Source organism: Drosophila navojoa, chromosome X (assembly GCF_054131105.1).
Source record: "Drosophila navojoa isolate 15081-1374.11 chromosome X, UAZ_NAV_1.0, whole genome shotgun sequence".
Lineage (NCBI taxonomy): Eukaryota > Metazoa > Arthropoda > Insecta > Diptera > Drosophilidae > Drosophila > Drosophila navojoa.
The window spans coordinates 5,178,734-5,194,904 of NC_142895.1; the positions used below are offsets into that span (position 1 = coordinate 5,178,734).

General features: G+C 39.5%; 1 protein-coding gene across 2 annotated transcripts in view; it reads left to right on the forward strand.

Annotated features, from left to right (window-relative positions):
- The first annotated feature begins 5,528 nt into the window (after positions 1–5,528).
- LOC115565071 (solute carrier family 7 member 14) overlaps positions 5,529–16,171 on the forward strand; it is a 91,189-nt gene continuing 80,546 nt past the window's right edge. Inside the window, exons 1-10 of one of the 2 annotated variants that reach the window (XM_089263107.1) lie at positions 5,529–5,864; positions 6,430–6,959; positions 11,911–12,036; positions 13,424–13,577; positions 13,648–13,779; positions 13,846–13,944; positions 14,163–14,371; positions 14,458–14,629; positions 15,174–15,357; positions 15,417–16,000. In XM_089263107.1, the coding sequence (XP_089119233.1) occupies positions 6,924–6,959; positions 11,911–12,036; positions 13,424–13,577; positions 13,648–13,779; positions 13,846–13,944; positions 14,163–14,371; positions 14,458–14,629; positions 15,174–15,357; positions 15,417–16,000 (1,696 nt within the window). In that variant the 5' untranslated portion in view covers positions 5,529–5,864; positions 6,430–6,923. Of the gene's footprint in view, positions 5,865–6,057; positions 6,960–11,910; positions 12,037–13,423; positions 13,578–13,647; positions 13,780–13,845; positions 13,945–14,162; positions 14,372–14,457; positions 14,630–15,173; positions 15,358–15,416; positions 16,001–16,171 lie in introns of those variants that run through there. The other variant, XM_089263108.1, reaches the window with a different exon arrangement.

Consider the following 16,171-nt stretch of genomic DNA (forward strand, 5'->3'; position numbering starts at 1 on the left):
AAGACACTAATGAAGATCAAAGAATTACATAGGCCAAGTTGATGTAGAATAATGAATAATGATATAGGAAGTATATCAAGCGCGATTAAAGAATCACGAATCATGAATGAAGAATGCAAAACAAGACTTTTACAATTTGTTATTGGATTCGCTTTGCTGGGGTTCGGTTGCGATTCGTAGCCCCAGTTGGTTAATTCTGGAATAATTTAAGGTACATTCGATTTCGATTTCTATTTCTAACTGTGAATTGAGCCGCTGTTTAAAGGTTCATCTTTAAAATATGCTAAAAATATGCGCACAGTTGTTTTCTGTTTGTTTTTCTTTCTTCTACTTCTTCAACCAAGTCTAAGTCAAACAGTCAAACGCTTGACCTCTGACCCAATGTCCGATTGAAGCTTTTCGATTCAATTTCAATTTTTGGATTTGCGCTTATTCCAAATCAAAATCGTTATCTGTATCTGTATCTGTATCTGTATCTGTATCTGTATCTGTATCTGTATCTGTATCTGTATCTGTATCTGTATCTGTATCTGTATCTGTATCTGTATCTGTATCTGTATCTGTATCTGTATCTGTATCTGTATCTGTATCTGTATCTGTATCTGTATCTGTATCTGTATCTGTATCTGTATCTGTATCTGTATCTGTATCTGTATCTGTATCTGTATCTGTATCTGTATCTGTATCTGTATCTGTATCTGTATCTGTATCTGTATCTGTATCTGTATCTGTATCTGTATCTGTATCTGTATCTGTATCTGTATCTGTATCTGTATCTGTATCTGTATCTGTATCTGTATCTGTATCTGTATCTGTATCTGTATCTGTATCTGTATCTGTATCTGTATCTGTATCTGTATCTGTATCTGTATCTGTATCTGTATCTGTATCTGTATCTGTATCTGTATCTGTATCTGTATCTGTATCTGTATCTGTATCTGTATCTGTATCTGTATCTGTATCTGTATCTGTATCTGTATCTGTATCTGTATCTGTATCTGTATCTGTATCTGTATCTGTATCTGTATCTGTATCTGTATCTGTATCTGTATCTGTATCTGTATCTGTATCTGTATCTGTATCTGTATCTGTATCTGTATCTGTATCTGTATCTGTATCTGTATCTGTATCTGTATCTGTATCTGTATCTGTATCTGTATCTGTATCTGTATCTGTATCTGTATCTGCATCTGTATCTGTATCTGTATCTGTATCTGTATGCAGATGCAGTTTGCCTTTACATTAGTATCTTTAAGTGAATTTGTCTCAGTAACTGCAGATGTTCTTGCATCTGTATCATTCCCAGTACCCTTAAATGTATCTGTATCTGTAAATGTGGCTGTAAATGTATCTGGATTTGTAGCCGAATGTGATTCACTTTACGAGCTGTCGCTCCCGCTCTTTATTTTGTTCTTGATATTTTTGGTACAGCTGCTGGAGCCGCGCTGTAAATGTTTTTCATGCCGTTATTCTTATTCGTGGCGGATGCCTCAAAGCGAACGAAAGAAAACAAGTAACACGAAACTATCGATGGGGAGTGATTAACTAGCGGGATACTTTGTACTTATAGTACAACTTATATAGAGGGAAAAATGAGAGAAACTAAATGAGAATGAGAATGAGAATGAGAAAAGATTGTTAGCATCTGTAAAGACTAGGTGAGAGAACGCGAGAGAGAACGAAAGAGAGAGAGAGAGAGAGAGAGAGAGAGAGAGAGAGAGAGAGAGAATGGGAATGAAAATGAGGCTTAGAGATATAGAAATACAAAAATAAAATATCTTGAGATTACTGATCTTTGGATTCGGAATACTTTCTTATCTGAGAGGCTTACATAAAAACCTGGACGTGCCTATACACCCAACTCGTAACTATTTTCACTGAGTGCAGGGTATAAAAATAAACCAAATCGCTTTCAATGCCCCTTCATACACACTCACACTCACACACACACAAACACATACATAAAAAGACAGACGAAAATAATGCGAGTTGTGAAGAGTACTTCGGATGGTCTCTCGTCTAGTTACGATTGGGTAGCAGCGTTCGGGGTTATCTTTGACTCAATAACGGAAGACAAAATACTAAAATCCAACTACGCCCTCATGCATCGACTAGCATATACAAGTACACAAATATATAAGTAGACAAATATATATATATATGTATGTGTACATATATATCACTGGAATGCAATATTATGTAACATGTCATCCTCTTTACTTGCATAGGGAAACTTCATTTGTAATCTGAAGTATTTTATATTCACTTTTAAAGATTAAACTGCTTGTTCGTAGCTCTAAAACGGTGAGGTCAATGATTTCTTTTCAGTTTTGAGTAGACGAGTCTACTTTTGGATATATAACACACTCTATAAAAATTGAAACGTTTTGCGTTTATACGAAGAAGGACGAACAGATGGAAGAATGAATGATCGGAAAGGCGAACGAACGGAATGACAAAAAACGCAAGGAAGTACGAATAGATACTACGTTGACTGAGTACTGACACACGGAAGTACTCACAAACGTGTGGACTGAAGGACATGTGACTGGCCAAAGGACGAAGAGAGGACTTAAATGGATATTACAGAACCCCGATATGCTCGCTTTATACAGCGTGAACGAGAATATGACAGCTATGTTGACATAATTATGAAGATGCGAAATGAAAACATATTTAGTAAACTATAATGAAAATCTACTTAAAGTAATATGCAAAATAATTATTTCATTCTCAGAAAGCAAAGAAATTTTGCAATTTTGTTGCGTAGTTAAAAACCAAACGCAAACAAAGCCAAAAGTAAATGTTTGTACATACATACATACATATGAATGTATATGCATGCAAATGTATATATAGTTTGTATAGTATATACAGATATTTGTAACGATGTATAGAGCTCTCTGTATGCTCTGATGATCGATATCTTTGCACTTTATAGCTATTGTCTTTGCATCTGCTGCTGTTTCTTTTCCTACTCTTCATCGTCGTCATCTACTTGTTCTTCTTCTTATATTGCGCTGTATTTTCTTATATTTTCACCCAGTTGTTTTTCTTTTTATTTTCAGTTGGTTTTCTTTTATTCATTTTTTTTTTTGCTGTTTTGAAAGAAAATGAGTACAAGAGTTATTTTTAGAATATATTTTCTTTAAGATTTTTTACTCGTTAACATTTGCCTTACGCTTCGTATTTCGTAGTAGTTGCTCTTCTTCTTCTTCTTCGTGTTGTTGTTGTTGTCGCTGTTGTCATCATCATCATCATCATCATCATCATTGTTGTTGTTGTTGTTGTTGTTGTTGTTGTTGTTGTTGTTGTTGTTGTTGCTGTAGCTGGTGACTGTATCTGTGGGGGCCTCTGCTTTGGCTTGTTTGTCTCGTAGTTGGATTTTTAGGATTTGCTTAAGTAACATTAGTTTTCTATATGTGCAGACATACATACATATGTACATACATACATGCACATACATATTTATGCAAGTATATGTATGTGTGTGACGAATTGGAGGAGCCATTTACAGCATGAGAGAGGGGTTGACTTTACAGACACAAAGAGAGAGAGAGAGAGAGAGAAAGAGTGAGCGTGCAAGCGAGCGAGCGAGCGAGCGAGCGAGAGAGAGAGAGAGAGAGTGAGTGAACGAGCGTTGGTTCTGTGCAAACGAGACGCTCAATAAGATTTATAGTTGCTATTTTTAAATACTGGCATATTAACAACCGTAGGGATCGCGCGTACACACACACACACACACACACATACACACATATGTAAAATAGTACACTTGATATATAAGTAGCATGCATGCATACATAAACACACATACATACACAGATATGTGCATGTACACAGTTGGCTGGCTGGCATACTATATGCATTCAAAAGCAAGTAAGTGTAAAAGAGATGGGCTATGCTCGACTCACAGCTGACCTGTAATAATAGCTGCGGTTAAGAAAGCTGCTGTGTGCAAAGAAAATATGATAAAAGAGATTCATTTTCATTTTTCTTTATTATTTATTATTATAGTATTAGTTAATATTTTATTAGTATTAGTATTTCAATTCCAATCTAGAATTTTTCAAAAAGGCTTTTGTAATATACATATTTAGTATTAGTACTAATGTATATTTCCATAAGAAAATTTTCTGTATTTATTTTTCAGTCATATATGTACATATGCCTTCACAAATATTATCTATATTCAAATATTAATTAGAATGAATTTTTTTTTGTCAAGTTCCTAGCTCCTTCTGAGTTCACCTACACACCCATTGGCCATTTTTGCATATTTCCTATAAATATTCACGAAAATAATATAAAAAATAATTTCGCCATTAAAGTTACCGCTAATTTAAGTATTATCTGAGTAAAGTTTCAAAATGTATATAAAACAATTTCTTTAAATTGTTTAAGTGTCTAACAAAAATAAAAGCTGAGAAATCCTATACACTCCTCTTGTCTTTGGCAAGTAGAGTATATACAAAATTGTTAGAGTTGTAAAATTTGTTAGGTTTAATGAACCCGGAAAATGCGCACAAAAATGTGTGTAAAAGCTAAAAACAGTTAATGAGAGAGCTTCATAAAGAGCAAAAGAGAGTGAGAGTGCCCGTGTGCGTGTGTGTGTGTGATAGAGAAAGAGAGACAGAGGTGAGAGAGAGAGAGAGAGAGCCATTAGAATTAAAGCATTTCTAATGCAGATATAAATAAATGTAAGAAGGGTCAACACAAAGCGCCATCTATCGTGCAGCAGCCGGACAACACACACACACACACACGGTGCATACCCATGCATTGGTCACAAGGACACAAAAAGTGTCGCATGATTAACCCTGAAAATGGCTACGTAAAAAAATACACAAGCACACGCACACACATGCACGCATACACACAGAGAGATGTGTTGATTCATATTCGAATTGAATATAGTGAGGTGAGCCCCCAAACGTGATAACAGGTGTGTTTGCTGTCTTATGACACACACGCCATTATTTTGCATAGCCTTGAGGGGTGAGCCGTTATAAAGAAAGTGAAAGTACACACAAAGTGAGTGCGTGTGTCTGTGTTAGCGAGGGCGCAAATTTGACGCTTGTGCGTCTGCGCGATTGGTCGCTGCATCTGGCGTTGCCTACTTTCGAGCGTCGCAGCTGCTTTCGCGGCAGGATGTGCGAGAGCAAGCGAGAGGGAGAGTTTGCACACCGCATCAAAAACAACAACAACGAGCAACTCTGTTATAGATACACACACATGCATATGTGTGCTTGTGTGTGGGTGAGCGTGAATGTGAGTGTGTATGTCTATGGGAGTCGAAAAGCTTTGCAAGCCTGGAGTTGCCAGATCCTGTCGTTTGGTCACGCTAAAGCATGTATGTGGTCACCGCGACAGGTCTGGCAACAACTTGTTAGGCAGCGCGCAACAAACTTCGCGCTCTCACTTGCACACGCACAGCTGAAGCTGTAAAGGGCAGCGGCGAAAGCTTTTTCGCTCTTTCTCTCTTCCTTTTTGTCTGTTTTTTTGCATGTGTGTGTGCGTGTGTGTGAAACGCCAAAAGCAACTGTATAGGAAGAAGCAGCAGCAGCAGCACTACCAGCAGCAGCAGCACTCGCCGCAGCAGCAGAAGCCAACGACGACTCTAACGGAACTGAAACGCGTATCTTTTTTTCCTCGAACGAAAAACGTAGAAAAAGAAGAAAAAAAGGAAAAAGAAAGTTATACACACTGGCAAAGATTGCAATCATTCATTCACAGTTCGAGTCCGGAGTCCTGCTCAAACTGTAGCTAAAAAATTCGCGCGTGCTGCAAAAAATACAAAAAATCAAAGAGAAAGGAAATTCGCATAGAAATAAAATCAAATTAGGAGCAAAGTGCGCTGTGCTGTACGAGCAAGTGGAAATTTTTTGTTGTTTTTTTTTTTAGACCTGTAACTGGTTTGGTTTTTTCCCTTTTTGTGTAATTGTGTATATATGTGAGTGTGTGGTATTTTTTCGTAAATGCTTTTTATCAATTATTCGCAACAGTGCGCTCAAGTATGTGTGTAGTTGTGTGTGCATGTGCAATTACAGCATTTGCATTCCTGCGGAGTGTGGTTGTATGTGTGCATGTGTATGTGTGTGTGTGTGAGTGTGAGCCACGTGAATCAAATGCGCGCAACAACACTAATACACATATACAAATATCGACACACGCACACACACACACACATGCGCCCGCACGCACATACAACAAAGGCAAAGGTTGTGAAAGTGACAAAAGTGAAGCGGAGTCCGAATTTGGGCAGTAGGGCAGCTGCGTCAGCGTCAGCGCCGACGTCGACGTCGGCGTCGGCATCGTTGCTAGCTTTTCTGTTGCTGCCTTTTTCGCCGTGCGTGAAAGTGAAAGTGGATTTTGTGCGCTAACTTGTGTGTGTGTGCAGGAAATTGAAATTGAAATTCAAATTTGCAGATGTGAATGGCAAACAACAACAACAGCAACAAATAGCTTTAAAACTGTTGAATATAGAATGACGTTGCAGACAAAAATCAATGTAAAATATAAAGCGATAAAAGCAACAGCAGCAACAATAACAACAATAGCAACAACAAAAACAACAATAAGCGCCCGTCTGCGCCGCCGTTGACACGCACGCACCCATACAAACAAAGCAGACAGTCAGACACACAGACAGCACACGCAATCATAAAAAACACGCACACACATACACAGACACACACAAGCACACACATACATTCAGGGCAGTTAGGCCTAGCGCTGCGTGGGCGCAAAAAGGAGCAGCAAATACAAATTGTGCACAAAAACAACAAGCAGCATAGCGCAACAGCGAGCAGGAGCCGAAGTTGAAGAAGAGGCAGCGCAACAGCAGAGCTGATTAAAGCTGTGCACTAACAGTTAAACAAAAACATTCGCGAACACACAAAAAAAAGTGCCATTCACACACAATGAAGCCATCGGACTTGCTGCTGGTGTTGCAAAAGGTAAGCAAAGAAAATACTTGAAAAAAAAAAACAAAAAAACAGCTACAAATTGAAATGCACAGCGAATTGCGCTGACAAGTGACACTTGTCACGCGGCGAAAAATGGCGTAGACAAATGAAGCATTTGCCTAGGCGAATTTGATGTTAAATGGGCATTATAATAAACGCCCACGCACACACACGCAGGCTTGGGCTTACATGTGTATGCATGTGTGTGTGTGTGTGTGTAGACTTATGCAAATCCATTTTGACTGCGAAGTCTCGCTGCTCACACACAAACACCCACACACACACACACAGACATACACAAAAGCCAGTACGTGGCAAGTACGACGTCGACGACGAGCGCTAAAGCCGAAGTGCAAAAACAAAAAAAAGAAAGGAAATACAAAAAAAAAAAACACACACACACACACAAAAACACCCTGTGGGAGCAAGCGGTTCGGGGTTAGGGCATGCGGAGCAACAGCGAGTGGGCGGTTAACGTGGGGGGGTTTGGCTGAGTGCTTGTATGGGAGTTTCAGCATTTTGGCTCCGCTGGGTGTTATCTTTATGGCTGCGCTCAACCGAGTTGCCCAGTTACCCAGTTTTTACAGTCCCCCAAACGCACAGAGCGTATATATTTATATAGCCTCTGCTGTATACACTATATACAATATATACTATATATATATATATATATATGTATATTGTATACTATATACTCGTGTACATATGTCCACTTTGGCCAGCCACTAGGTCGCTGGCTCTTACACTTCCCTTTTTTTTAATGGCCCACTCCAGAAGGCTATTACTAGCAACAACAATGAGAGAGAACAACATGAAGTAGAAGAATCAGCAGGAACAGCAGGAGCAGGAGCACCGCTCGAGCTGACCGATTCGCTGCAGTGTATCCGAATATGTGAAAAACTACTGAGCGGAAAGCGAAAAAGTTTTGATAGTTGCTCAGCAAGTTACAAAATTAATTAAATGAAATATTATATACGCACATGTATGTATATCTCTATAGTAAGTTATTGCCAAAAATTTGCACAATTTGCATGGAAAGTTTTACAACGATTTGCCACAATTATGGATAAAGTTTACCCTGGGATTGTTTGCAGCAACATTGGCCAAACTAAATTTAAATTCTCTTGAAATCTGAGCTTAAGCAACTAATTTGGATTTAAGCTGCATAACTGTTTTGTGCATCAATCTTACTTTAGATCAGTTACTCAGATCAGTTAAGCAATTAAGACGAAGATAAGATAAGGATCGCTCAATCAGTGAGTCCTTCAGTCAGTCAATTATTGAAAGCTAGAGCAAATGCAACTAGCTCTCTCTCCCTCTCTCTCTCTCTCTCTCGCTCTCTCTCTCTCTCTCGCTCTCTCCCTCTCTCTCTCTCTCTCTCTCTTATGCACGACTCATCAGTCAGTCATTCACTAGTCAGCCAGTCACTCATTCAGTCAATCATTTACTAGGCCAAAGGGAAAGATTTTCATAGATGCATATACAATGCAGAATACCTAGCATGGTAGGCATGCTATCTATCATATCCGTTAGATATATGTATATATATATAGGTATACATATATTTACAATATATTCCTTATACACATATTGATTCAAATCCACATATTTGCGCTTTTGTGTTCACTTTCTATATTATTCCATGACCTACTCTTGGTTTACTTACATTTTCTGCTGTTGTTTGTTTAACAATAAGTGACAGCTGATTTTGATCAGTGTAGGAAACAGCTCTGGGGGAAACTCTGGCAAACTGTTAACAGTGGCTCAACAAGTAACAAAAGAGTTCAAAATGTCTGTGTATGCATGTGTGTGTGTGCGTGTGTGTGTGTCTATATACGTTTCTATGTGTTCGATGCTATTCTCTAAATATCACTCATACGCACATTACTCATACGCCCCACTGGCCCGTCACAAATCGAAAATAGAATAGCATATTCGTAGAGAAAATCAAAAAAAAAAAAAAAAAAATCAAATGAAAATATTTGCAAACTGGGTATGTCGGTACCGGGTATATCGATTTGATTTGTCAGGTTTGCTTGGACTGGAGATTGAAGTATCTAAATACAGAGATTTCTATTTGCATTACTCGAGTCAAGGTCAAAATTGAAAGAAACTTCTTATGAATGAGAAGATTTCTACGACCTTTAAACAAACCTAAAAATGAAGTCTGCGAGACTTTCCAACACCCAACATTAGGCAGGAAATGGGCAGTATCAAAATTTTAAGAAAAACCGTATGAACTTGAGCATTTTTTAAAGGCATTAGGAGTTCTAGTAGCTTTGAAGCATGGTCTATAAACTAACTTTCGTACACTTTCCAACACTGATCAGCTAACCTATGCCTGAAAATCAACAATATGAAATTTCTCGCTTTTAATTGCTCGTTCAACTTTAGTCGCGGCTTTGCTAATGAGCTTATCATTTAAACAAGTATTATTCTAGCTTATGTAGAACTAAGCTTCCTCAAGGACGATGCATAAAAGCACCAGTAAACCCATTCGTTCTTGCTCTCCCTCACTCCTGTATCTCTTTCCTTCCCCCTCCTCTCTTTCGTTCCGCAATTAGCTTGCAACTTAATCTTCAACAACAACGGCAAAGAACAGAGAAAAAGCGACAAGTTTTATCTAGCGGAGAATAAATAGTTAGCTACTTAAGTACTCAACAATAATCAGGCCATTGAAAATAAATTTGTATATTTAATGCACGCTTCACAGAGCGCACGATCTGGGTATATTAGTTGGTATATTAGCTAGGGTTTTCTTTTCAGTTGCTCTGGCTTTCCTTTTTCATTTGTCCAGCTTTTTCTTTTACTGCTTTAGGGATTTTTTTTGAGGCCTTTGACAATTTTGCTCTTATCCAGTTTTCATGATAATTCATTGATAGGTATTCCATTGTTTCTAGCTATTTTTTGTTCGTTGGTGTTTTTTTTTTTTTCAGTTTTACTCACTTTTCATGTCGAGCTCCTTAAGAGTTTTCCTTGTGGTTATTTCTTGTTCCTGCAGGGCTCTTGGATTTTTAAGAATTTTTCTTCTAGCTTAAATGAATTTCCCTTTCATCCTGGAGCTTTCCGTTAATCGGTTATATAGCTGTTTATTATGTGAGCCTGATTTGAGGGTTCTATATTTGGCTTTTTCCTTTGCCCTCGAAGAGTTATCGTTGAAGTCGTTCCTAAATTCTTTAAAATATTTCCTTAAAAATCCTTCAGCCTTTTCATTATTTCTTTGTTTTTGGCTTCACCTTTGCCTTTAGCAAAACCGTTCATTTTTCAACCTTTTTTCATCAGCTGACCTTCTTTCCGCTGCCGATAGAGTATTCCAGAGTCATCGAATGGGGCTCGCAGCGCATTTCACGTTAGCCTTGAGCTCAGTTGGCGGGCAGCTTGGCTTGAATTGAGTTTCCAGTTGATGGCATTTGATGAGCAGCAATGCGGGTACAGCTTGTGGCAGAGTGTGGTGGCGCAGGGGCAAGTGCAGCAGGAGCAGAGGCAGGATCAGGGACAGCAGCAGAGGGTAGTGCGCTGAGAGAATGGGTGTCATCCTTCAAGAGCAGCCGGCAGATGATGACAAACAAAGCGCCTGTTCGACTCTTGTTTGCCATTCAGATCTGGTTCTGGTGATGGGGCTGGGGCTGTGGCTACGGCAACGACTGTAGCTGCTGTTGATGTTGATGTTGATGTTGTCACAGCGCTGCTGCCATCCACTCTGCCCGGCCCCGACACCCCCCCCCCCCAGCCATGGCAATTCTCCGGCTCTGGTGACCTTTTTGCTTTGCAGCACCATTAATAACAACCACTTCAAAGGGCCAGGAGGACGACACGGCCAGGGGCTGAAAGGAGAGACTTTAGAGCAAGTGCTTGTTGCATTTGGAGCAGATAGAGTGGAGGCGGTAGTGCGAGTGGGAGTGACAGTGGCAGTGGAAGAGGGGGCACAGCGAGTTAAAGTGGATGTGGAAGTCGGAGTACGGAAACGGCAATAGGGCAAGTTGCTGTTTAGCATACCAATGAAGTGGTTATATAACAAGCCCCGAGCACCAGCACCAGCACCAGCTCCAGCACCAGTACTGCCAGCAGCCACGCCCACAGCTGCAAAACACTGAGCTCAGTCTATAAATATGCACAGAGCTGTGCATGTGTAGATGCACTGAGCGAAAACAACTCGAAGAAGATGAAGACGAAGAAGAAGTTGATATTTCTATGCCTCCAAGCTCTTATAGATGCATATGAATGACATGCAGATATTACAGATATAGATATAGGATACATTTAGATGTGTGCTTTTTCTGCCAGTGTACCTATATATAGATATGTCCTTTACCGAGCTGCTGCTGCTGCTGCTGCTGCTGTTGTGCTGCTGCGTAGGCCGCAGAAAACTTGTTGCAAATATCGATTCACGCCGTGGCTCAAAGCCTTGCAGAGCCTGCACACACAGACAAATGGTGAAAGGTCGTGGGAGGGGTGTGGGGGGAGTTACGTGTGGGCTTTTGGGCTTCGTGTGACTGCGGGCCTGTTGCAGGCATTTTCAATTTGCGCTTTGGCATTGAGCGCACTCGACTTTTAACAGCTTCCTTTTTGCCTTTCACATTTCATTTTCGCATTTTCTTTTTTCCTCTATTTAATATATTTTTTGTTGTAGTTTTTGTTTGATATTTGATTGGCTCGCATCACTTGAGCGCCACTTTCATCTTTTATCATATAAATATGTATAGATATATATAAGATATATATATGTATATATTGATTTGCTTTTTATATATTGCGACTGACATCCACTTGACTAGGATATCAATTTATTGAATTATTGTTAGCAACTGCGGCTGCGGCTGCTGCTACTATTTTTACGACAGCATCTAATTTCTCTTTCCACTTCCTGTTCCTCTCCTTCGTTTGTATCTGTGCCGCCGTCTCTTCTGTCGCCTCCTGTCGTTGCGCCATCGATTTCGGGCAGGTCAAGTTCAGGCTGCCCTTGCCGCCGGGCGTTAGCTCCACAACGCTCCTGCCGAAGCTAATACGTACGAAGGATGTGAAGCAGCTGCAGGATGGCAATGCACAGCCCACAAAGCCCAAGCTAACGGTAAGTGCAAAGAAAATTTGTACAATTAATGAGAGAGATATAGATATAGATATAGATATAGATATAGATATAGATATAGATATAGATATAGATATAGATATAGATATAGATATAGATATAGATATAGATATAGATATAGATATAGATATAGCTATAGATATAGATATAGATATAGATATAGATATAGATATAGCTATAGATATAGATATAGATATAGATATAGATATAGATATAGATATAGATATAGATATAGATATAGATATAGATATAGATATAGATATAGATATAGATATAGATATAGATATAGATATAGATATAGATATAGATATAGATATAGATATAGATATAGATATAGATATAGATATAGATATAGATATAGATATAGATATAGATATAGATATAGATATAGATATAGATATAGATATAGATATAGATATAGATATAATATAGATATAGATATAGATATAGATTATTAGATATAGATATAGATATAGATATAGATATAGATATAGCTATAGATATAGATATAGATATAGATATAGATATAGATATAGATATAGATAGATATAGATATAGATATAGATATAGATATAGATATAGATATAGATATAGATATAGATATAGATATAGATATAGATATAGATATAGATATAGATATAGATATAGATATAGATATAGATATAGATATCGATTATAGATATAGATATAGATATAGATATAGATATAGATATAGATATAGATATAGATATAGATATAGATATAGATATAGATATAGATCTATAGATATAGATATAGATATAGATATAGATATAGATATAGATATAGATATAGATATAGATATAGATATAGATATAGATATAGATATAGATATAGATATAGATATAGCTCTCGCTATAGATATAGATATCGATCTCGATCGCTCTCGATCTCGATATAGATATAGATCTCGATCTCGCTCTCGATCTCGATATAGATATAGATATCGATCTCGCTCTCGCTCTCGCTCTCGATATAGATCTCGATCTCGATCTCGCTCTCGATCTCGCTCTCGCTCTCTCGATATCTCGATCTCGCTCTCGATATCGCTATCGCTCTCGCTCTCGCTCTCGCTATAGATATCGCTCTCGATATCGATCTCGATAGCGCTCTAGATATAGATATAGATATAGATATAGATATAGATATAGATATAGATATAGATATAGATATAGATATAAATATATATATATATAGATATATAACATATATGTACATAGATAGCTCCAATACCAGCACCAAAAAGTATGCAATAAATATTAATAATAGAAACTCGATACGACATAAAGCCTATTTCATCTAATCCTCTTCCCCTTCCCGTTTTCTCGTAATTGTATTCTTGATTCACTAGAAATGTTTAAATACCCTGGATCTAACATCCCTGGGCATTGGGTCATGTTGCGGCACCGGCATGTACCTGGTAGCTGGCCTGGTGGCCCAACGGATGGCTGGACCCGGTGTGGTGATTAGTTTTATTATAGCCGCCATAGCAAGCATATTCTCAGGTAACTATCAGATATATGACCATCTATATAATGCCACTATATATATCCAATATCCCCTGTATCCTTGCAGGCGCTTGCTATGCGGAATTTGGCGTTCGAGTGCCACACACTTCCGGCTCAGCCTATATGTATTCATATGTGGCAGTTGGAGAATTTGTAGCTTTTATAATTGGTTGGAACATGATATTGGAATATCTAATAGGTAAGCGAAAGTAGCATTACGTGGAGTAGGCCATATCAATGTTATTCGACCCCTATTCATTTGCAGGAACAAGTGCCTGTGCATGTGCATTAAGCTCAAGTTTTGATTCATTGACGGGCAATGCCATTGCGACTGCGATGAGTGAGTCAATTGGCACCATATTTGGTAAGTGTACAGTGGATACTCCGCTGAGCGAACTCAGCTCAGCAACTTGACATCAATTAGTGAAACAAAAACCATTTAATGCAAAGCTCAAGCTGAATTCATGGTTATTTAACTATTTATATTCAAAAATAGTTTGATATAAAGACAAAACTAACTGATTGATTGATTGATTCAATATATACTGTACTTGAACTATATTGATATATTTCTTCTTCTAGGCAAACCACCTGACTTTATAGCCTTTGGCATAACACTCATCATGACCAGCGTTTTGGCGATGGGCGCCAGCAAATCAGTTATCTTCAATCACACCCTAAATGCCATCAATCTGGCTACGTGGGTGTTCGTTATGGCCGCAGGGCTCTTTTACGTTGATACGAAAACGTGGTCGGAGCATCAGGGCTTTCTGCCCTATGGCTGGAGTGGCGTAAGTAGCAGTTAATCTCTCCTCTATCTCTCTCTACACATATGTATGTGCATATACTCATGTATAATTTCTTAAAATTTCTTTAGGTTTTCTCGGGTGCCGCCACCTGTTTCTATGCATTTATTGGTTTCGATATCATCGCAACCACCGGCGAGGAGGCGCACAATCCGCAAAAGAGCATACCGAAGGCAATCGTTGGCTCCCTCATCGTTGTCCTCATTGCCTATGTCAGCGTTAGTCTAGTCCTTACTTTAGTCGGTGAGTGAAACGGCTGAGGAGCCGAACGAAATTCATTTTTAGATTCAATAGAGTTTTATTAAGTGATCCGAGCGCTCTAGAAGCATTCTGGGTTGACATGAATTTTATGATCTCAATCTCTCCCTGACTTTAAAGCTGTCATAAAACTGTGTAGACTCTAGTCTATCTATATCATAATTCATTATAGAATTTCATAGAGCCTGTTGAAGCTGTTTATCTTATAATGGATTATTAGAGCTTTAGATATGATGTTTTATGATGTATAGTAAAAACCAAATATTAAAAATCCATTAGGGATAACTCTAGAGCTCTAGAGCTCCAGATCTGTCGATATTTGTATTATGTAGAGCAACAATTCTTATTTAAATATTTAATCACAATAAATTCGATAATAATCGATTATCGTAATCGGTTTGTAAGACCTAATTCAATATATATAAACTATATATAGCCTTAGATCAGATATATTTAACATTCCTCGCACTTACAATGACCATATATATTTATCTCTCTCTTTGTCTCTCTCTCCCTCTGTCTCTCTTAGTGCCCTATGATCACATCAATGTGGGCGCCGCTCTAGTGCAGATGTGGTCCTATGTGAATGCGCCCAAGTGCCGTGCTGTGGTCGCGGTTGGTGCCACAGCTGGTCTCTCGGTGGCCATGTTTGGTTCGATGTTTCCGATGCCGCGCGTCATCTATGCCATGGCCCAGGATGGCTTGATATTCAGGTGAGTTGTGGCCCATGGCATGTGCCAGAAATCTCCTCTCACTTGCTTCTGCATTCCAGGCAATTGTCGCATCTGTGGCAGCGCACAAACGTGCCCGGCTTGGCGACGGTGGGCAGCGGACTGGCCGCTGCGCTGGTTGCCCTAACCGTGCGACTGGACATTCTCGTGGAGATGATGTCGATCGGCACGCTGCTGGCCTACACCCTGGTGTCCACGTGTGTGCTGGTGCTGCGCTATCAGCCGCACAGTACGTCGCTGGTGGAGCTGCTGCCGGCGCAGTTGCGCACGCCGCTGGCGCCGGGCACCGCCACGGATCCGCATGCTCGTCCGTCGGAGGTCCTCGAGCCGACTAAGCTGACGATCAAGCGTGTGACGCGCGGCATGTCCGACTCGGATGATTCGTTCATCGATGACAGTCCGGAGGGCTATTTGGGCGGGCGGGACGATCAGTTTTTGGTATCGGATCGCTCCGAGAACAAGTTCTATGGCAGCGTCCATGGTGCCCCCACCGGACCCACTGGACAGGCCACCGCCTTTGATACGATGGGCCTTAATTTTATAACGCGCAAGATTCATGACTATGCGTACCTGTGCCCCGGTTTCTTTCCCTGGGTGAATCCTGGTCAGGCGACCTCCGAAAGTGGTATGTTACACTGTATACTCGCTCTGTTTCCCCATCTTCCTCTCTTTCCCTCTCTCTCTCTCTCTCACTCTCTCTCTCACTCTCTCTCCTCCTCTATCTCTCTGTCTGTCTTTCCCGCTCTGTCTCTGTCTCCCGCTATCTTTTCGTATTCGATATCGAAATTCAATATTC